Genomic DNA, 22,840 nt, shown 5'->3' with positions numbered 1-22,840 from the left:
GAGAAGAAGATTTTTGAAATTTTAGTCAATTTGACCCTTTTTGGCCCCGCCCCTCAGGCCCCTGGGGGCTTAGGACTAAACCGGCAACTATTTTTGTTGACCTTTGTCCATGGAAGGTCCCTGCAAAATTTCATTGAAATTGGTTCAGGGGTTTTGGAGAAGAAGTTGAAAATGTAAATTGTTTACAGACGCACGACGGACGACGACGGACAAAAGGCGATCGCAATAGGTCATTTGAGACTTTGTCTCAGGTGACCTAAAAAATCAGAAAGGTTTGTCCCTTGGTGTAGGGAAGGTGTTTAGCCCCGTACCATCTGTACCGGTCACATTCCGGTACTAAATTCAACATATATTTATAAATATCTACTTTATGTTTATGCCTATTATCATTGTTGACATTTAATTGTAAATGTATGACGGAAGAAGGCTGTGATAAATTGTAAAAACTTGTGCCCCATCCCTTGTTCAATTTTATTGGCAACAAATATGTTTAAAGCTAAATAAATTTAAATTCTGAATATTGTCAAGCGTGCAATTAACTTCTGATGATGAATGATTACTGTTCAATAAGTTTGAATACGGACTTAAAAATCATATTACTTGGTTTCATAGCGCGGTAAAAAGTTGCAGTTGCCTGACGCCCCCTCTCTGGGGGCCCCTCTGGAAACCGTTTCATCTCGCTCAGACCACTTGTGTTTACTGCCTTATATAGTCAGGTGACGTTATTGGCGCTATTTTTAGCAGGGCTTTCCCGAACAATTCAAGTGGTCAAACTGGTCATTTGGAACGGACTATGAATATGGGAATAGCGAGGTAACATAAGTGGAAGTGCATACAATACATACATTCATTAAAAAAAATATGGCTCTTTACGTGATGTCCCTTTAATCCCTATGGTAGAAGAAGGATTTTAAAGGTTTTACCTCAATTCCCCCTATTGGGCCCTTTACTTCTGCCCCCAGGGGGGTCGCACCCATCGGTAAATCCCTTAAACTCTACAGGAGAAGAAGGATTTTAAAGGTTTTACGTGTATTTCCCCTATTGGGCCCCGCCCATCTGCCCCAAGGGTGGGCCACAACCAAATTTAAAGTTTACACAAAATTGAGTCCTCCATCAAGTGTTTCTTGAGAAATATTGAGAAGGATTCTTTAAAGATGGATGATGGAGGTATGGACCACAGACACAGACCAAATTAGGGTAAAATCCCTTTATCCCTATGGTAGAAGAAGGATTTTAAAGGTTTTACCTCAATTCCCCCTATTGGGCCCTTTACTTCTGCCCCCAGGGGGGTCGCACCCATCGGTAAATCCCTTAAACTCTACAGGAGAAGAAGGATTTTAAAGGTTTTACGTGTATTTCCCCTATTGGGCCCCGCCCATTTGCCCCAAGGGTGGGCCACAACCAAATTTAAAGTTTACACAAAATTGGGTCCTCCATCAAGTGTTTCTTGAGAAATATTGAGAAGGATTCTTTAAAGATGGATGATGGAGGTATGGACCACAGACAATTAAAGGACCAAAGACACAGACCAAATAAGGCTAAAATCCCTTAATCCCTATGGTAGAAGAAGGATTTTAAAGGTTTTACCTCAATTCCCCCTATTGGGCCCTTTACTTCTGCCCCCAGGGGGGTCGCACCCATCGGTAAATCCCTTAAACTCTACAGGAGAAGAAGGATTTTAAAGGGTTTACGTGTATTTCCCCTATTGGGCCCCGCCCATTTGCCCCAAGGGTGGGCCACAACCAAATTTAAAGTTTACACAAAATTGGGTCCTCCATCAAGTGTTTCTTGAGAAATATTGAGAAGGATTCTTTAAAGATGGATGATGGAGGTATGGACCACAGACAATTAAAGGACCAAAGACACAGACCAAATAAGGCTAAAATCCCTTAATCCCTATGGTAGAAGAAGGATTTTAAAGGTTTTACCTCAATTTCCCCTATTGGGCCCTTCCCTTCTGCCCCCAGGCCTAGGGGGGGCCACACATACCTTTTCTACAATATTATATAGCCCATTGGCCAAAAGATGCTCCAGACCAAATTAGGTTAAAATCCCTCAATTCCTACGGTAGAAAAAGGATTTTTAAAGATTTTACCTCAATTTCCCCACTATTGGGCCCCTTTCCTCTGCCCCTAGGGGGGCCACACCCACTGTTTATACAAAATTAAGAACTCTTGGCCAAATTTAGTCGAAATATACTGGGCCGTTCTGGACCAGTTTAATTTCAAAGGAAAAGTTGACGGGTGGACACTGCGTCATGGAAGGGCAATTGAGCTAAAAACTTGCCCAAAAACTTAAACAAGTCCAATTAAGCTGTTTTTGGCCCCTAAAATATGAAAATATGGTCCAGCACATTGATTACACCTGATATAAATGCCTTAACCCCATAATAGACAACTGTGTATTTAGTGTGATGATCCAACACGGTCTGGAAAAAGCTTGCCCAAAAACTTAAACCTCAATAGGTGGGACGCCGACGCCGATGCTGGTGTGACTACATTAGCCCCCTTTTCTCCAAATAGGCGAGCTAAAAAAGCCATTGTTTGCCAGACATTACTGCATCATCAAAATCTGTTTCTTCCACAAGGACTACACGTTCCTGCTAGGAGTTGGTAAACATTTTTCGGTTATATATCCACTATATAGTGGGTAACATCCTGGATATGATTTAAAGGGGCTGGTCGGGCAAAAAAATGCTAAAATGGCATACACATGTTTAAAATATCTTCTTATGAAATATACTGATTCAAATTTTGCTTAAATTCACTCTCTAATAGTAAAAATTATAATTTATATTAAAGAAATCCTAAATCGTCACCTGACAGTCTAAAACTCTCAATTGACCCAGATCAGTGATGTAATTTTACCGCACACGTGTCATCAACAAGGCCAAATGAAAACATCCCGGCGAAAGAAAAAGATGCATGCAAAAGTCATGACAGGCACGAGGTATCAATACCGTTATATATAACAACAACATATAGGTTGGAATACTACACTTGCATCATACATGACCTTTGAAAACAATTATTTATGTATAAGTATTGCTGTCTTGTCCGCTAGTTGAGTCTGCCATGGCACATGACGGCGTGCTATTGTTGTTATCTTCACTGCCTCACTTTCGAAACAACCACGTGACATATATAAATAGATCTGCCCCAAATTTATGCGGGGCTTCCCCAATATTTCATTGGTCAAAACTGGACATTGCAACCAGAACTCGACCATCATATCGCCGTGGTATAAATTTTGGAAGGCCAGAGAACGAATTTAGACCCATTTATTTTGTATTTTTTTCCGCGACGACCAGCCCCTTTAAATGGCCGATCTTCTAATTATGACATCAAGTAACAATTCTTTAATCATTTTCTATTGTGACATTGTCATGACAAGGCAATCGTTTTCCCATTGGAAACAGGAGTAATATCATGTATTCTTAAGAGAAACATATGGTTTTCTAGATAAAATATCTGAACATTTAAACAGAAAAGGTCCTAAAACACATGATGGTTGATTATCAGTTTATCTATCTCTTGTTGGTTGATTTTCAAACTGTAAATTCATTCCCTTGGGAAAAAATCAGCACGCCTATTTCTTCCCGGGAAAATAATCAGCTAGTTGATTATTTACCCGGGAAAAGAATCAGCTAGTTGATTATTTACCCGGGAAAACTTGCATATGGGGAAAGAAATGACTTCTACACCAGTTTTTGTTCGGATGATTACGCACGTTTATCAAACTGGCATTATTTCTAACCGTTGCAGCCCTAAGCGAAAGTAAGCGCAATCCCTGGAGTATCGAGGATGTACAGCTGACACATACAGAAGATGTAGGAGGTATTTATAGGAAGTTGCTTGTGATTTGTATAACCAATTAGTCTAGATATGATGTCAGTAGATAGGGAAACGTCACTGTCACTCAGTCTTTGTTTCATCTGACAGCGCCATCACACATGTTTTTTGGGAGGGGTTTTACTATACATTTACATTTTGTACCTCATACTTTATTTCAATACACCAGCTCTATATAAATCCTACTGCATCTGCTGATCTTATTGATCTGCAGATGAGTCAGCCAATGTCTCTGCTGGTGGTATCTGTGAACCTGTGCATCTCCTGGGACCTTATACTTTATCAATACTGCCTTTCTTTTTCCTGCTTCTTTCTGATCAAAATTCATTTAATGTGTAGTATATTTACATATTTTTTCTCTTCTCCAGTAAAACAGATCATAGCCTCAGCTTTTATCAAAACCATCACTTGTACATTAATTCCATTATGTATGTACCAGATCAATAATTGTAGACATGTTAAGAAGTACATATTTTATTAAACAGTCAGTACTCAGCTACTACAGTACAACAGTATACCTTGTCTTGAAGGCAACTCAAGAGGAAGTAAAAATACAACAGCCTTCCTAATCTGAACAAATATCTCATGGTGCATAGCTGACAATGAAGTAATTAATAAACTTTCATTTTTTTATTTTTTTTTAAACTACTATATTTTCAGATTTTTTTCACAAACCGAGGTCTTCATGATCACAAACAAATATATAGTGATTCACATAAACGGGCCACATAAATATTGTAATCTTAAATTTCAAACGTAATGTATATGTTTCACAATAAAGAAATCAGAATTTCTATGCAGTTTGAAATTATTAATATTATCATTTTAATTAGACATTACCTTGTGATTAAAACACAACAGTTCGGTAAAATGCCCCCATAAGCAGCAAGTCAGGAATAATCATGAATAAACATGTACAGGAAAAAGTTAGATTTAAAGTATACCACTGAAATACTACATAACAGATCGAAATACATATATAATTTGTATATCTAAACCAAATCTGCCATTTAGATCTTACCCATGGTGATCGATATGAGATCCAGAAAATTTAAATTAGTGCTTCAGAGAAAGATCACCTTCTCCAAGCATAGTATTTAAAAGACTTTTTATGAATATTATTATACTGTATCATACAACTCGATCTACTGATAAAATGTTCCAGTACCTAGTATAGGACCATCCACTGACACTTACCTCGGAGATTCTTTTGGATATTCCTTTGGCATGGGTTAATTTGACATTACTGGTTTTGTTCATCCTAATTTTCCTTCGACAACATCGCCACCATTTGTTTTGGGCATCATTATTTATATCGTCTGTACACACTTGAATGTCACCATATGACATACAGGTGCCGGTACCCATACAGGTGTTGGCCAGAGTACCATCCTGGGTGAGATATACAAGGTGGGTGAGGCTGACGCCCCCCTCTTCTGACTTGTCACTAGTCGTTGTCATCATCACTGGCATTCAGTCACACTAAACACAATATTTCACACCAAATATACCTTGATCATCACCACTTATCCAGGGATTGGAAAACCAGATATCCAATACACTTATTAGAAAGACAATCAACACAACTCATATTCCTCAGATTTTCTTTATAACCTTGATTCCAAAATGTCGACCTGGTTTCCCAGCTGTAGTAAAACACAAACACAATACTCGGCCACCATATGTCAATTTGTGTGAAAAGGAGACAAATCAATGCATCCCACAACTTAACATCACAAACCTGTATATGATCCTGAAAGGTACTTTACAGGACATGTTAATAAAATCATACTGATTATAATATACTGTCAACCTTCGAATTCTATGTCAGAGGTGAACAAGTGTTAATTGGGTGTCGTTTGTCCCACTGGCCATTGTCAGGCATTTCTTCTGCACTGGACAATAATTATCTGCTCCTCTTTGTTTTGCTGGTTAGGAGACATTGTGTGGTCTTTATTCCAGCCAGGATATGAGTTATTATTTGTCTGGCCCTAGGTCATGTCAACTAGAGTCCAGTACCACATGTACACCACCCTATTCCTTTACCTCTGGTCCCCAAAACAGGAAATCCATAATTATATGACAAATACAAAACAACTCTTCAGAACTACACTCCAGATGGTAGTCTGCACAAAGATTGATCCTTAGAGTTTGTGGCATTATACAGCATGTGTTTTAGGACACAATATCAACATGTTTCTCCTATGGATTTTTATATGAAACAGCCACATCTGCTGTTTAATTTCTTTCTGCTCCAATTGGTTGCTGTGACACTCCTATACTATAGTAGACTATCCTGGCTGGAATGAAGACGACATCCAGGCTGTAATCAGGTAGAGGGTAGATAGTGGAAGAGATAATGAGGTTAGTTGACCGTCATCTGTCATTCACAAGCAAGATACATCAACAGAAAAATGGAGGACTCTACCTTATACACACGCCTCAAGCCTCATTCATTATAGCCACCAACACCCGGCTTGTTTATCATCCAAGAGAAATGTGTCCCACTGTTTCCGTGTCATCCACTCTGTGTGAGTGTGTGTACAGTCAGACCATTTGATAATTCCTTGTTGTGTGCACTTATACAAAACAGTTATACTATAGGTGTACTGAGCGTAGTACAGCCAAGTTTATCCGTAGCTGATTGATTTACCTGGTTAAACACCAGTACTATAATACACAGGCACAATACAATTCATTCACCAAAACAGGAAAAACGTCTCCAATCTTACATGTCTAACACATACACAGGCCAGGTTCCATTACAGTACAACACCTATATATATGATGGAGTTAGTAGTTTTATAAGCCTTATTACATGTCTGCTTGACATTATGTGACCTATTTTACTACATAGAAAATCTCCTGGAAAGTCCCCTGCAGCCAGTGCTAGGGTAATTTATATAAGATCAATAAATGCCCTCACTGATGCTCCATCAATAAATACAAATGGCTAAGCTATGATCACCCATTCATCGAAACAATGACACATTGTACCACAATATGGATAATATGTCCAATGTACTGGACACAGTTCTGGCCATCGTCCTCTAATGAGATATCTCTGATAAAATCAGTCGACTGTGACAGACAGCCACTGCAGCTCATATTGTAAATGAACAGGAGATACTGGAAATCAATACCCACGATACTACAGTGGGGATACAAAATAAAAATATTCAACATAAAAATTCCTGTTTTTGCTTCTGTTAAAGATTCAAATCATGCATATATGGTACACATCTGTGGGACTGATGTGTTCTTTAGGACCCCATTATTTATTTACATCTTCCATGATATCCTTTTTCAATATAAAATGACAACATCAACTTCTTATGGACATTTTCAAATCTGGAGTTACATATTCCACCAAAATATACAAACATATGTAGATTATATCTTGTATTCTACAAAGTAAAATGTAAGAAAAAAAATTCTTGTCCACCTCAGTGTCCATATGTCTTTGATGAGCAAGGTGACCTAGCATATAGGTAATCTTATCATTTAAGTAGGGCTGTTCTTTTGTGTGCGCTAATATTTGTCACGTGATGTCTATATGTCTTCATTTCAAAACAGACTGCTTGTTTTTTATCAACCTGATCCTTTGAGTAGTTTTCCTATTTTGTTATTTAACCTGGATATATTTGGGTGTGTGTTTTAGTTGCCATTCGGTCAACAAACAATGAATACTGACGTCATGCAATAAAATCCACCAATCTATCGACATGGCTCTTCAACACATGAAATCAGCATTAGAAATATTTAAAAACACTGTTTCAAGTCACCTTCACGGTACTCTCAACAAAACATTCTGACCATGACCACATCTGCTGTTTAATTTTTTTTCCTGCTCCAATTGGTTGCTGTGACGCTCCTGTACTGTAGTATACTTTCCTGGCTGGAATGAAGACGACATCTCCAGGCTGTAATCAGGTAGAGGGTAGATAGTGGAAGAAATAATGAGGTTAGTTGATTGTCATCTGTCATTCACAAGCAAGATACATCTACAGAAAGATGAAGGACTCTACCTTGGTGACATGTCATTCTGCAACGGACTGACCAATCGGAAAGAAGCTTTCAAAAGTTGGTCATTTGGCCCCGCCCATACTGGCGAGCATTCATTTGATATGTCAAAGCCTTTTGTGCAAAATGCATAGGACACATGTGAAATGCGTTATTTGATTTCGGGTCTAACTAGATGCCTACACACGGATGGAACGAACGTTTCAGTATTTAATGGAGGTAATATAAGAACAAGGAATGTTTACTTTTTATTTTGAGTTTTTTAAACAAACACATTTCATCTGTCCTTTCTGTTATGTTGCCTGCTAGCCTTATCAGTGGTAATTCGCTTCACGCAATTTTGTTTTGGTTAGAAACGGGGTTTGGCTTAAGTGCGATGGGTCGAGCTTAACCGCTTAATCATGATTCTAGCATAGTTAGAACATGGTAATTCTATGGCAGATCAGAACATGATCCGTATCCGATCAAACATGTGTTGCAAATGAATCGAGTAAGAATGTCCAATAATCCATGGTTATTAACCAATGCTAAGTGTGTTGTTACATCACAAATGTGTAAGAATTATAAATAGCTTGGAGCTTTTCTAGCCTCATTTATTATGTGTACAGTATGCATGATAAATAAAGGAATAGTGGGTAAAGATTGTGTGAGGTATGTGCTCTGTCAACTTATTAGACAGACTTACTTCAGTTCTCTCCCTTTCATTTTAGGGGGAGGGGGGTACTTTGGTCTTGACAATTAGCGTTGTGAAAGTGTTGTTGGTACTACAGAAAAAAACCTGACTGGTATAGTTGGTGAAACACAATGGCCAAGAGAAGTTTTTGTACAAAAATATACAAGCAAAATGATCTAGCAAAATGCACCAGATTTCTTTTTAACGGCATTAACTCAAAATAAATAATCACAATTAAGAGGCACAGTAGTTTAATGGTAGGACACTGGGCTCTTGACCAAAGGGTTGTGGCTTCGAGTCATGTCACGGCACTGTGTTGTATCTTTGTACAAGATATATATATATATATATATATATAAAAATGCATAGGACACATGTGAAATGTGTCCTATGCATAACATTGACCAAATTCCTACATTTCTATGTCAGGAATATGATGTAAATGTATCGGCAAGTACACAGCAAAGATGAAATGTCGGCAAGTTGTGATTGGCAAATGATCGGGGACATTTAGCAGGAATCCAAAATGCTGCCAAACAGTCGAGCGAAAGGAAGCAGGAGTTATGCATAGGAAACATCAATCCGCCTGAAGAAGCCCTAGAAGGCAGAAAGGCCTAGCGGACGATCTGAAAAAATTGTTTTTATTCTATATATATAAATATATATATATGGGGCAAAGAAGTAATTCCAACAGTGTGGACAAGTTTAGGTTGTCAAATTTTCGGAGCGATCCGTTCCTTTTTCAAGATTCATTGAAACAGAACAGTTACATGTACATTTACATCATATTACCTACTTTACTCTGCTTGTTCCAGTCTACTCAGCTGTAAATGAGCTAGGGCTGTAACGATACACCTATGCCACGATACGATACGTATCACGATATCTACCCACGAGACGATACATTTCGATACGAGACGATACATTTCGATACGATACAGGATGACGAAATGTTATGCTTCCTCTTCAAATGCGTCGCCATGTTTGATGTGTTCCTCGACTTGTAACTTAAATCTACGAAACATATGCGTCAAGTGGAGAGTGACTTTCCATCGGGGACATTTAGCAGGAATCCAAAATGCTGCCAAACAGTCGAGCGAAAGGAAGCGGGAGTTTTTTGTTTTTTTAACCCTTTATGCTGCTACATTGATTTCTATGTAAAGGGGCACCACTGCTGAATTAATTATTGAAATATAAATTAATTTACTTGATTTTTCAAATGTGCATAACTTGAAAAATATGTTATATATGTGTATAAAAGTTATATGAAAATTGTTCGTTATTGTCTCTAGTTTACATTAACTTTTTCAATTCTAAAGTTGCTTCAGTATTTACCTGTACAGGTTTTAATAAAGGTAAGAAAGGGTGAAAATTTTAATTAATCGGATTTAAGCACCTGAAAGATCATTTTAATTTTTCTTTGTCAGCAAATGTGATTGGCAAATGATATCAGAGATTATAAACTTCATTTATGATATAAGACGCTGTACATTTACACGGAGATTATCAGGTAAAAAGATCAGGTATTTCATCAAGAATTGCATGTGATTTGCTACAGGTTTCAAGTTGTCATTCGATATATTTACTGTCACAGTCGGCATATAGTATAGATATATATTAGCTACGGTCTAGTTTATGATTAAATCATCGATATATAGTTTGAAGAAATCAATCGGCTCAAAACGTATCAATGCTAATGTTCAATTCGGCCTCACCTGCAGACGACATGTGCGCCTCGGTCCGCCGATATTTACCTGTTTGCGTAGGGCAAAGCCGTTCATTGGAAAGTAACATATTATGTTATACCGAACTATTTCAACATCAACCATGTCAAACCCTTCAAAACCTTTATTATAATCGTAGGTGACACTGGAGAATAAATGTTTACGTTACACATGTATGGTTAAATTCCGGAAGTCAGGTAATACTAAAAACCGAACTGAACCGAAACACGGAAAAAATTACCGTGAACCGAACCGAAGCAATTTAGCGCGGTTTTCGGTGCACCGCGGTGTATCGTTACAGCCCTAAAATGAGTATGTGGTTGGGCAATGCTAGAATAGCTGTATGCTCCCCGGGGAGTTGAGAAAAATGTTGGCTGGTTGCAAAGGCTCTATTATAACCATAGATAATAATTTGTGAACCGCTTTGAGACAACCTACAAACTAGGTTGTAATAAAGCGGTATATAAGAACCTTTAATTATTATTATTATTATTATATAAGCTACACTAAATACAAATTGTACATAGACAACAAATATGAACAGACAGCTTAAGATTTTTACCAGTTAGTAAATGTTTACTAACTGGTAAAAATCTTAGGCTGTCTGTTCATATTTGTTGTACATACATGCTTGCGCTGATGACAAATTTAAAATATTTCCTATTTATCAAATGAACAACGCAGACGTAATCAAACGTGAGGCTAAGGAAGCTGAATTCATCAGACTTCTCAGACCCCGCTTGAACAGTACTGTTTGATGAATATTTTATAATATTCTAACTTCATGTTATGTTTAAGGTAGAGAGTACTACGCAAGTTTCGATCAATGTGTTTTATCATTTTTATTTTTGTCTATTGACAGAGAGTTATGTTTGTAAAGAAGTGACATCGGTTGTTTGTCGGAAGTTCGCCCCCACACAGGTAGTGCTTTTATTTTCTATTTTTACTTATTTTTTATTATTATTATATTATTTCTTTTGTAAGTATTAGTATTACTAGTATATCCAAATCCTAAACAAATAGTACTCTTTGCCTTAAGACTATAATTAATATATTTATACTGCTGTGATATCGTTATGGCGGAAACGTATATGGTGGAAGTCGTTATAGTGACGTCATAGTTTATGACATCACTACTTCAAATAAACAGTCTGAAGAATCTCCTAGAAGAGATGAAAGTACTAAAGACTCGTTGTCAAGAATTTTTCTTTATATAATATTTATTCGTCCTTAGGATCATTTTTCTGATTTATAATATATATATATATATATATACAGTGTACTGAATTAGGTATACATGTACATACAGTGTATTGAATTAGGTATACATGTACATACAGTGTATTGAATTAGGTATACATGTACATACAGTGTATTGAATTAGGTATACATGTACATACAGTGTATTGAATTAGGTATACATGTACATACAGTGTATTGAATTAGGTATACATGTACATACAGTGTATTGAATTAGGTATACATGTACATACAGTGTATTGAATTAGGTATACATGTACATACAGTGTATTGAATTAGGTATACATGTACATACAGTGTATTGAATTAGGTATACATGTACATACAGTGTATTGAATTAGGTATACATGTACATACAGTGTATTGAATTAGGTATACATGTACATACAGTGTATTGAATTAGGTATACATGTACATACAGTGTATTGAATTAGGTATATATATATATATACAGTGTACTGAATTAGGTATATATATATACACAGTGTATTGAATTAGGTATATATATATATACAGTGTATTGAATTAGGTATATACACAGACTGTTCTGAATTAGCAAATATTAGTATAGTGATATCACACATTAAAGATGCATGGATCCTGTAGTTATTATTGTAAAAATGAAGAACAGAAAATTGCAGTATTGTGTGACATATGTTATTATATGTGTACCTTATCATTATAATTTCAACGCTCACTATATACAACTTCCATTATATGAATTTCTGTATACAGATAACAAAATTTTGATAAATATCAGCTTACATCATCTCCAGAGGTATTAAGACCTGTTAAGTCTATAGTTAATAACAAACAGAAAGTAATGATAGGATCCTATCCTTGTGTGCTTGCTAAACAACTCTTGGCCACATAGTGTATATATAATGATAAGTTACGGATAAATACGACAGTTGGTATTGACTTGAAATTCACAACAAATCTAAAAGGTGTGGAAATTATCCTCAAAAACTTAATATAGCTAGCATTCAGGTTTGATTTATTACTTATAGGAAAGTTCTTTTCAATAGAGAGTACCTATTTCAAAAAAAATGACAAGTAATCCGGCCTTTTATGGATTTCTTATCCTGTCAGTTGGAGTGATATTATTTTTGTGTAATCCAGTTTTATCAGCCTTGACAACACAACCACATACACACTACCTTCCTCATTTCCCTGAGACAGACCTGACATGAAGGGCTAATTTATTATGTACACACTTATCTTTCCTTCTTGCTACCTGACAGAGATCCATGCCAATAATTATCTACTGGTCTTATACTGATTGAGACAAGGAACAGTCCTGCTATGATAAAGCAAGCAGAGAGACTGGCAAAATAATGTACTGCCTGTGGGAATATATACAACACTACTAAAGTACAAGGCTTGTTCCAATTTATATATTTCTACATACTAGTTTTATCATCTACTTAGCTAGGCTGATATGGAGTGTAATATCACCATCACATAAATATATGATGCAAAATATATATCACTTCCGATGTGACATAAAAAAAAATGTGTATTTTTTTATTTATTTTTATTTTGTGTGCAATATACATCTTCATCAAATTAGCAGATATCATAATCATCATTCATCAAGCATCATCTATCATAAACAATAGCCTCATTACCAACACATCTCACAGACATGCATCATCCTCATCATCCTTCTCATCATCATCATCACTTCTTTCTTTTTTATATAGAACAACATCTCATCATATTACATACATGTACAATGCATCATCATCAAAGTAACATGTAGATAAACATGATAACCAACCATCAATCATTGGGGAATCTCTATGTGATTAACCTGCTGGGAAAGCTCACTTGTCTTTGTTATAACATTAAGGAAATATTTCGGTGTAGCTTGTGTAAGCTGTCTCCTCTCTTACTAGCTAGAAAAAACAACATAGATAAATGAACTTTCTTAGTTTCATTTCTTTAACTGAGGACAACTCAATTTCCAAAGCAGCAACAAAGTTAATTTGGCAGTGTGAACGAAATGTCTTTATACCAACAACTTCAAGAAGATTATTTTATAGCCCTCTTGTCAGTGATTATTTTTGGATGAGCCCTTGTAGGATTTCTGCAAAATATTTTGCCCCTTTTTCAAACTTGAATGGTCCTCATGGGACTGTATACTGAGTATTGCACGCTAAAATATTGAGTGGAAATATGTAAGTCTAAATCAAATATGCCTAGATATTAGGTCAAACATCACGAAAAGCTTCTAAATATAGCTGTATTTGACAGTGCCGTTTCTAAGATCAGAGCAGCGAGGACAGCTGAATAAGGCCACAACGATAGTTCATAATAATACAAATGAATGACTATATATTTTTAATGCAATATGCAATACTTTTACAATTGTTGAAAAATTGAAAGCGAAACGGAAAGCCATGTGGATGTACAATGTATGCATACCTGCCAAGTGACTCGATTTCGTCGGGTTACACCCTGAATTTTAACAATGTCACACGCCAGGTTACTATTTGACCCGCAAATTTATCATTTTCATCCGTTTTCGCCCAGAATATTTTTGTACATTTAGAAGTAAGCAAAGTCATTTTGAATTCTCTAGACTTTTCTATCCTCTGTTGAAAGGAAAATGATACATTTCCTCTTTCCGTTTCTCACCGAAAGGTACATGTAAGTGTTTTTACAAATGTTTATATATAGCTATAGACTGATGGTACCGCGACTGGTAAGTAGTGAGATAGTTTTTATAAATTATGCAGTATAGATTGCATTTGGAAGGTATGTTTTTTGGAAGGAAGAGGTCGGTATTGGGAAATGCAGGTTCTACCACACCAAATGCTAAAAATAAAAGATATGCACATATCAAATGTTGTGGGAAAGTGAGTTCTAATGAATAAGGTCCAGCGATCTTGTATCAAACGACGCATACTGCACTCTTTGTTAATCACATATTTCAGTTGAATCTGGTGCCAAAAACGATGTTACTAGACATTCAAAATTACAGTATCACAGTTGAGTTGTTGGCAAATCTTCTCATTTTTCAGTTTTGAATTTGCTGAAGAGAGGTATCTTGGATGAGGATCAGTTATATTAGATTTATTGAAAAATCAGTATTCAGACTTGTTATGAATATCAACCACCAGTAAGTATATTAGCTGCTGCAAAATCTGCTACATCTGAATACCACAAGAGTTGTCAACAAATAGTCTTGTTGTAGAATGTACCTTTTGCATAATTAAAATATTAAAGTACTAATTTAATATCTACCTTTTTATATTTGTTGCAAAAAAAGACGTCACTGCAATGACCCTGTTTTATTATTTTCAAAAGAGGGTCTTCACCCTCTTTCAGGATATTCAGGGATGCATATATGTCACTCAATCATACCGACAACTTATCTATTGGATAAATCTGATTAATTTAGAATATATTTCTGATAAATGGAACAAGCTAGAATAAACAATAATATATTTTTGGATTTTCTTCACAAACAACAATTAAGTAATTCACATGAAATAGACACACATAAAAGTATAAAGCTTCAATATAATTAAGAACTTCCTGGTCTAACAACGATGGAGCAATCGGAGTTTGCATTCAGTGTAACTTGTATATTGTGTGCATTATCACAGAATCAGGTTAGTATAGATTGAACTACATGTATAACTTTAATTGAAGCTGAAATAAATGTTAATTACCTTTAGATTAAATCAGTCTTGTAAATTGGGCACTTCTACGTATACACACAAAAAACTCCCAGGGCTCAGGCTTAACTTTTTACACCACTAGGCACTGTGCCTAGTGTCATGAAAAATCCACTCGTCACTCCAGAAATTTTACTATACACCTGAGATTATGAAAAATTTCAATAAATATTTACTGATCTGTTGACCTGTTAAGATGATGCTGTAACGGGAATAAAAATCAAAGACAGAAACAGGAATTATATCGTGGCAACTTTATTGACCATTAATTTATATATACGAATATGACATAATGTGATATCGTCCCACACACATAAGTATTACTGTAAGTGTGCATATATTCATTATAAATCCTAATGTATAGGCACCGTCAGTGATTTTTCTGAACCCTTGCCGAAGTGTCAACGTAAATTATTTGTTACTGCATTTACTCCCGAGTTAATTTATCGTAAATACAATTACTACACATCATAACTAGCAAAATATGTTTGATTTCCATTCATCAAATATATTGTGTCAACACTGTACCTTTTGTGAAAAAGGGGTGAAGTTTCACTTCCATCTTTCTTCTGATTAGTTACGAACATTATGTAGTCTAGTTCCCTTTCTGCGATTGCTGCAGTCGGGCTCCGCAGTACATCGTTCAGGACGCTTTGATTCAAGCACTCAGGTGATCTTTATGACAAGCATGAAAACGGCATGTTTTACGTTGTTTACTTCCGATGCTGTGACGAAAGTTACTCGGTAAAAAGTGTTCCATTGTTTATTCATCACAATATTTAGGCGACAGATCTAGTGTATGTTTCAGTAATATTGACTCGGCACAGGGACGAGTGCCTTTTCAATTTTCACCCGGTCAGGACGAGTGGCCGGGTGGTTAGCCTGAGCCCTGGCTCCGTATTCGTACATTGATTTTTTTACCTCCTTTCCACTGAGGCCTTTACCTTGTGAGTTTTGTAAAATATCACACACAATCTTTTTTGCACTGATTTTGGGAAAATACAGCAGAAATAATCTAGAGGAAGGGGCCTTTATCATGCCCAAAATTAACCCTAAAAATCACTGTAGTACTGTACTTATTGCTGACAGTAGTATAGTTGATAATCATATCAAAAGATATAAGCTTAAATATTTCAATTCCTACTCAAGATGGACTCAATGCAACTACCAATTGTAACCCGTTTCATTTGACGATGAATTTGCCTGTGCATATGATTTTGCGAAGGGAGATAACTATTGACATGTTTAAACAAAGATACCACTTGATGAGATTTCACATTTTTATTGAAGCAAAAAAGAAATTGTTCAAACAACCAAAAATGATCAATCAGCAAAATAGTATATATCAGCTCACGGTTGCTAGCGGTAGTGACAAGTCATGTACTGCCCTAGAAATTCTCCCTCCAGCTACATGTATCCATTCTGCTTTGTGCAAGTATCAATCCCCGGTACAAAATGAAAACAACATAGATCCACAGGGGTTCATTACAAATGGGTCACAGCACACAAAAATATACATATAAATGTATGTTTATATGTGCTGTGACCCATATCAGTAGAGCATATACCTGTGTAAGATCCATGTGGTCCCGTCTTATATGAAATACATTTGAACAGCCAAATGTCATATCTAATGTTTCGTCCTTTCAAGCTGTGTCTGGTTTCCTGTCTAATTTGACATTTAGTTATTACTGCAGCTTCACATTCCAGAAGATGTAGAACCTCAAAATTTAGCAGCTCTCCACTAAAGCATCAGAAAATTTGATATCTTATGAATTCATCAACAAAAATTAATTATGACATTTAAAATATGGTTGTGTTTCATTTCTACATAATTTGACTGTATTCGAACTATCAACGCAAGACCAACTCAAATCATCACTCCATGAAATCGACAAAAGCAAGATTCAATCCTTAAGTGAAAATGGTGTTATTATGACAGTTTAACTTTACAAACAGTGTTTACCACCACACAACTTCCCCCGAATACATATCACACAGTACACTAAGACTTTTTTGCAGACCACAGTATACTAATATACAAAACGATCAACAACAAAGACGACACCACAAAACTACAAGCAGATTTAGATGCAGCTAGTAAATGGGAAGAGGACTGGCTCATGAAATTCCACCCAAACAATTGCACCATACTCACTATATCACCAAAACGCACACAAATTACACACCAATATATACCATTCCATGACCACACTCTAGAATGTAACTTCAAACAAATACCTAGGCATCACACTTCAAAACAACTTTAAATGGGACAAACACATTAACAACATCACATCAAATGCAAATAAATCACTAGGCTTTCTGAAATGCAACCTAAAAATAAATTCATCACACATAAAAGAACAAGCATCCAAGGCCATTGTAAGACCAAAACTTGAAAGGTTGGGACCCATATCATACAAATAACATAATAATCAATTAGAAAAAGCACAACGAAGAGCAGCACGATATGTCCTAAACAAATACCATAACACAAGCTCAGTCACAGATATGATACACAACTTGCAATGGCCAACACTACACTCACGCAGAACACGGATTATTATTCTCTACAAAATAATACACCAACAAGTAGCAATACACACCAACAATCTCATCCCGTCAGACACCAGAACACGTCAAGGACACGACCTTATAGTTACAGACATATCTACACATCCAAAGACACATACAGACACTCATTCTTTCCATACATCATATAATACAGTGGAACCTCACTCCTACCCAAAACAATAATCCAATCGGAAACACTAGCAGAATTCAGGACATGCACCACACATTACATAATCGAACATATACAAAACCTACAACATAACTAACACTCACTCACTACATGCTTTTAACCTGTTTTTATCCTATAGCAAATAACAAAAATCACTGTACATAATAATAAACAGCACAAGACCGACTTCCGTAATCGTCAGAGGAAGTAGAAAAGATGAAGACTACTAGTTGTAAAGTGAGCTTTTTTTTATTCTATAATAGCTGCTTAATCTCTGTCAATCATCATTGAACAAATGCATGAATACCATTCCCATATATATATTTTTTTATAACAATCAAACAAGCCTTATTCCATCACTTAAATTTGTTGTGTATCTGAATCACCTTGGGTAATCGGTTAAAAGATAGTTTGTAATAGATGAAATAATTTAAAACAGACCACGGAGTTGAATCAAACAATTAATCACGAGGCTACAACTAAATATGAATCACCTGCAACATACACGTGTAATACACAACATGTCCTGGACTGCCGCGGTCTGTTTCATTCATAAAAACTCGATCATGCGATACAAAGTCACAAAATAATATGACCGATTTCTGCATAAGCTGACAAGGAATTCGCGGCAATACAAAAACGTAAAAGGACTTTAGAAATTGCTCTTGCCGTTCATGATACCTACCTGTACACTATCATGTCGACGAGGGCATGCATATATTTTTATATTGACGAGTTTCAGAGGCTGTTGTTATCATCGTGCCTGCTTAGAGTGAATTTCTGCTGAATGAACGTGAAACATGAGTCTGTCCACTTGCCTATCATATTTGCAGCGAGTAAAAAGCTATGCCGATACATTTTATGACGTTTTCTTTTCAACATCTGTCAGAAAATCAAGCATTTACTTACCAAGTTTTGTCTTGTAAAACGCAAATATTTTGGATTTCTTTGACCAGAAAGCTTCTTCCGGGGTTATACCAAATATCGCAAAGTCACGCAGTGCGCGTTACTTCACAAAGCACCTAATTTCCGGCCCATACAGGTGAAAATGACGGTTGTGTATTTCCGTACAGAACTGCTGCAGTTTTTTTGGATGTGCCAACAAAATTAGAGTTAATAAAAGGGACATGTTTTGTAATCCTAACAATAGGAACATTTACCTGTTCCAACCTAATGTTACAGATCTAGAATCAGCCACTTAATTCTTTTTACTGCAAATACAGTAGGCTTCAGTTGAAAAGTTATTTTCCTTTTTTATTTTACTTGTAATATTAAAAAATAAGGGTCTCCTATACTAATAGGAGACCCCTATTTTTTAATATTACAAGTAAAGCGATCCATGCCCCTGTGTTTTTATCCATGTCAAGTTATTCTCCCCTATATTTTCTCTTAGAAAACCAGCTTTTGCGTGCCTTTTACAGAGTTCAAACTTTTGAATAATCCCCAATTAATAAAAGAAGGTCCGGATAACACACCAAGAGACGTACATTGTATTTGACTTTATTTATTTGTCTCTGCTGTTTCGGAGACATTTTTTTTGTGAAACTTGTGACAAGTTAATTGGTATACTAGGAAATGAGCAAGCAACACAAATTCAGAAAAAAATGCCTAACGTTAAAGACCCGCTATAAAGACAACCTGAAATAACTTACTGGCATTGAATCTCAATCCGCATACAATTCAGAGACAACCTAAAAACCTACTGACAATCCACAGACAGTCTAAAACAAACACGTTAACGTTACAGAGAGCCTAAAACAGTCACAGACAATCTAACACAAACACGTTAACGTTACAGAGAGCCCAAAACAGTCACAGACAATCTAAAACAAACCCGTTAACGTTACAGAGAGCCTAAAACAGCCATAGACAATCTAAAACAAACACGTTAACGTTGCAGAGAGCCTAAAACAGTCACAGACAACCTAAAACAAACACGTTAACGTTACAGAGGGCCTAAAACAGTCACAGACAATCTAAAAGCAATCTTAAGACAAAACACAAAAACACCTACAGTCAGTCAACTCACAGACACCGACAAATCATTACAGACAACGGAAAACAACCTACAGACAACGAAAAACAACTCACAGACAACGATAAACAACCTACAGACAAGGAAAAACAACTCACAGACAACGAAAAACAACAGTTACAGAGAGCCTAAAACAGTCACAGACAGTCCAAAACAAACACGTTAACGTTACAGAGAGCCCAAAACAGTCACAGACAATCTAAAACAAACGCGTTAACGTTACAGAGAGCCTAAAACAGTAACAGACAGTCTAAAACAAACACGTTAACTTTACAGAGAGCCTAAAACAGTCACAGACAGTCGAAAACAAACACGTTAACGTTACAGAGAGCCTAAAACCGTCACAGACAATCTAAATCAAACTCGTTAACGTTACAGAGAGCCTAAAACAGCCACAGACAATCTAAAGAGCCTAAAACAGTCACAGACAATCTAACACAAACACGTTAACGTTACAGAGAGCCCAAAACAGTCACAGACAATCTAAAACAAAGACGTTAACGTTACAGAGAGCCTAAAACAGCCACAGACAGTCTAAAACAAACACGTTAGCGTTACAGAGAGCCTAAAACAGTCACAGACAACCTAAAACAAACACGTTAACGTTTCAGAGAGCCTAAAACAGCCACAGACAATCTAAAGAGCCTAAAACAGTCACAGACAATCTAAAAGCAATCTTAAGACAAAACACAAAAAAACCTACAGTCAGTCAACTCACAGACACCGACAAATCATTACAGACAACGGAAAACAACCTACAGACAACGAAAAACAACTCACAGACAACGATAAACAACCTACAGACAAGGAAAAACAACTCACAGACAACGAAAAACAACAGTTACAGAGAGCCTAAAACAGTCACAGACAGTCCAAAACAAACACGTTAACGTTACAGAGAGCCCAAAACAGTCACAGACAATCTAAAACAAACCCGTTAACGTTACAGAGAGCCTAAAACAGCCACAGACAATCTAAAATAAACACGTTAACGTTACAGAGAGCCTAAAACCGTCACAGACAATCTAAATCAAACTCGTTAACGTTACAGAGAGCCTAAAATAGTCACAGAAAGTCTAAAACAAACACGTTAACGTTACAGGGAGCCTAAAATAGTCACAGACAGTCTAAAACAAACACGTGAACGTTACAGAGAGCCTAAAACAGTCACAGACAACCTAAAACAAACACGTTAACGTTACAGAGAGCATAAAACAGTCACAGACAATCTAAAACAAACGCGTTAACGTTACAGAGAGCCTAAAACAGTAACAGACAGTCTAAAACAAACACGTTAACTTTACAGAGAGCCTAAAACAGTCACAGACAGTCTAAAACAAACACGTTACCGTTACAGAGAGCCTAAAACAGTCACAGACAGTCCAAAACAAACACGTTAACGTTACAGAGAGCCTAAAACAGTCACAGACAACCTAAAACAAACACGTTAACGTTTCAGAGAGCCTAAAACAGTTACAGACAATCTAAAACAAACACGTTAACGTTACAGAGAGCCTAAAACAGTCACAGACAATCTAAAACAAACACGTTAACGTTACAGAGAGCCTAAAACAGTCACAGACAATCTAAAACAAACACGTTAACGTTACAGAGAGCCTAAAACAGTCACAGACAATCTAAAAGCAATCTTAAGACAAAACACAAAAACACCTACAGTCAGTCAACTCACAGACACCGACAAATAATTACAGACAACGGAAAACAACCTACAGACAACGAAAAACAACTCACAGACAACGATAAACAACCTACAGACAAGGAAAAACAACTCACAGACAACGATAAGTAACCTACAGACAAGGAAAAACAACTCACAGACAACGAAAAACAACATAAATTATTCATGTTAACGTAACGTAAGATGTTGACGCACAAACGAAAAATAGCGAGACGTATGAGACAGAACTACTTTTTATTAAGATGTTTTATAACGCTGGTTTAAATAGGAATATATTGTGTGTCCTTACACCACTAAACGGCAATTATTTTACCAAAACTAACCGTTTTGTAACACTACGCTGTTTTGCGTTGGAAACGTTTTCAGGGTGTCATTTCTTATTAAAAACATGCAAAACTGGTGTTATATCCATAAAAAAGAGAGTCCAGCAGGGATCGAACCATCGACGATGAGGACATTGACACATTTGTTAGGGTCAACGCCTATGGAGATTTAACATTAGCGTCGGCACCCGCTTGGATTTTCAAGACAAGATAGATCCAAAAAGGTATGGGTATAGGAAGCTTAAATCAGGAACCGTTAGTTTCAGAATTCATTTTAGGATAAATGGGACCTCATTGACTTACACCTGTGTGTGTGTTACAGGTGCGGTAATACAATTCCTCCTAGAGCATTTAAATGATACAATTACTATAAAATTATATCAATATCGTGTGCAATATATTCCAACTGTTATTTTGAAACCAAATATTACACTATTTCTAGAAAGAACTGTTCTTTTTATTGAATATTTAAGCAGAAAAGTATGTGAAATTTCATTACTAATCAGAAAATTTCCATTTTCGACACGTTAATTTACATAGTTCTAAACTGGATTTAATTTTTGTAAACGTTTCGTGACCTTGATCTTCGTTCAAGGTCACAAAAATCAAATGTGCAGAAATAATTTTGTTGTATGGGGAGTCAAACAAGAATACCTTTCCTTGCTTTAATTATAGAGTTAATGATACAAAATAATGTAATATTCCTCAAAATATTGTTTCATGAATGGGAAATAGGCAAAATAAAATAATAACTAGAGCTGTAAGCCAAAGACTAATTAATACCCCCGCTTCTATATAAACCAGAACACTGTAAGAT

The 22,840-nt window shown here is 36.2% G+C and overlaps 1 protein-coding gene across 5 annotated transcripts in view; it reads right to left on the bottom strand.

Annotated features, from left to right (window-relative positions):
* The window catches only part of LOC110443300 (focal adhesion kinase 1-like), a 175,113-nt gene extending 156,140 nt beyond the window's left edge, over positions 1 to 18,973 (bottom strand). The window contains exon 1 of one of the 5 annotated variants that reach the window (XM_021487482.1): positions 18,876 to 18,973. Coding sequence is in view for 3 of the 5 variants with exons in the window: in XM_021487448.1 (XP_021343123.1) it covers positions 5,049 to 5,324 (276 nt within the window). In the remaining 2 variants the exon portion in view is untranslated. Of the gene's footprint in view, positions 1 to 5,048; positions 5,523 to 18,875 lie in introns of those variants that run through there. The other 4 variants (XM_021487499.1, XM_021487448.1, XM_021487456.1 and 1 more) reach the window with 4 other exon arrangements.
* Between the last annotated feature and the right edge of the window lie 3,867 nt (positions 18,974 to 22,840).

Source organism: Mizuhopecten yessoensis, unplaced genomic scaffold (assembly GCF_002113885.1).
Source record: "Mizuhopecten yessoensis strain PY_sf001 unplaced genomic scaffold, ASM211388v2 scaffold1957, whole genome shotgun sequence".
Lineage (NCBI taxonomy): Eukaryota > Metazoa > Mollusca > Bivalvia > Pectinida > Pectinidae > Mizuhopecten > Mizuhopecten yessoensis.
This window is presented reverse-complemented; position numbering and strand designations above follow the sequence as displayed.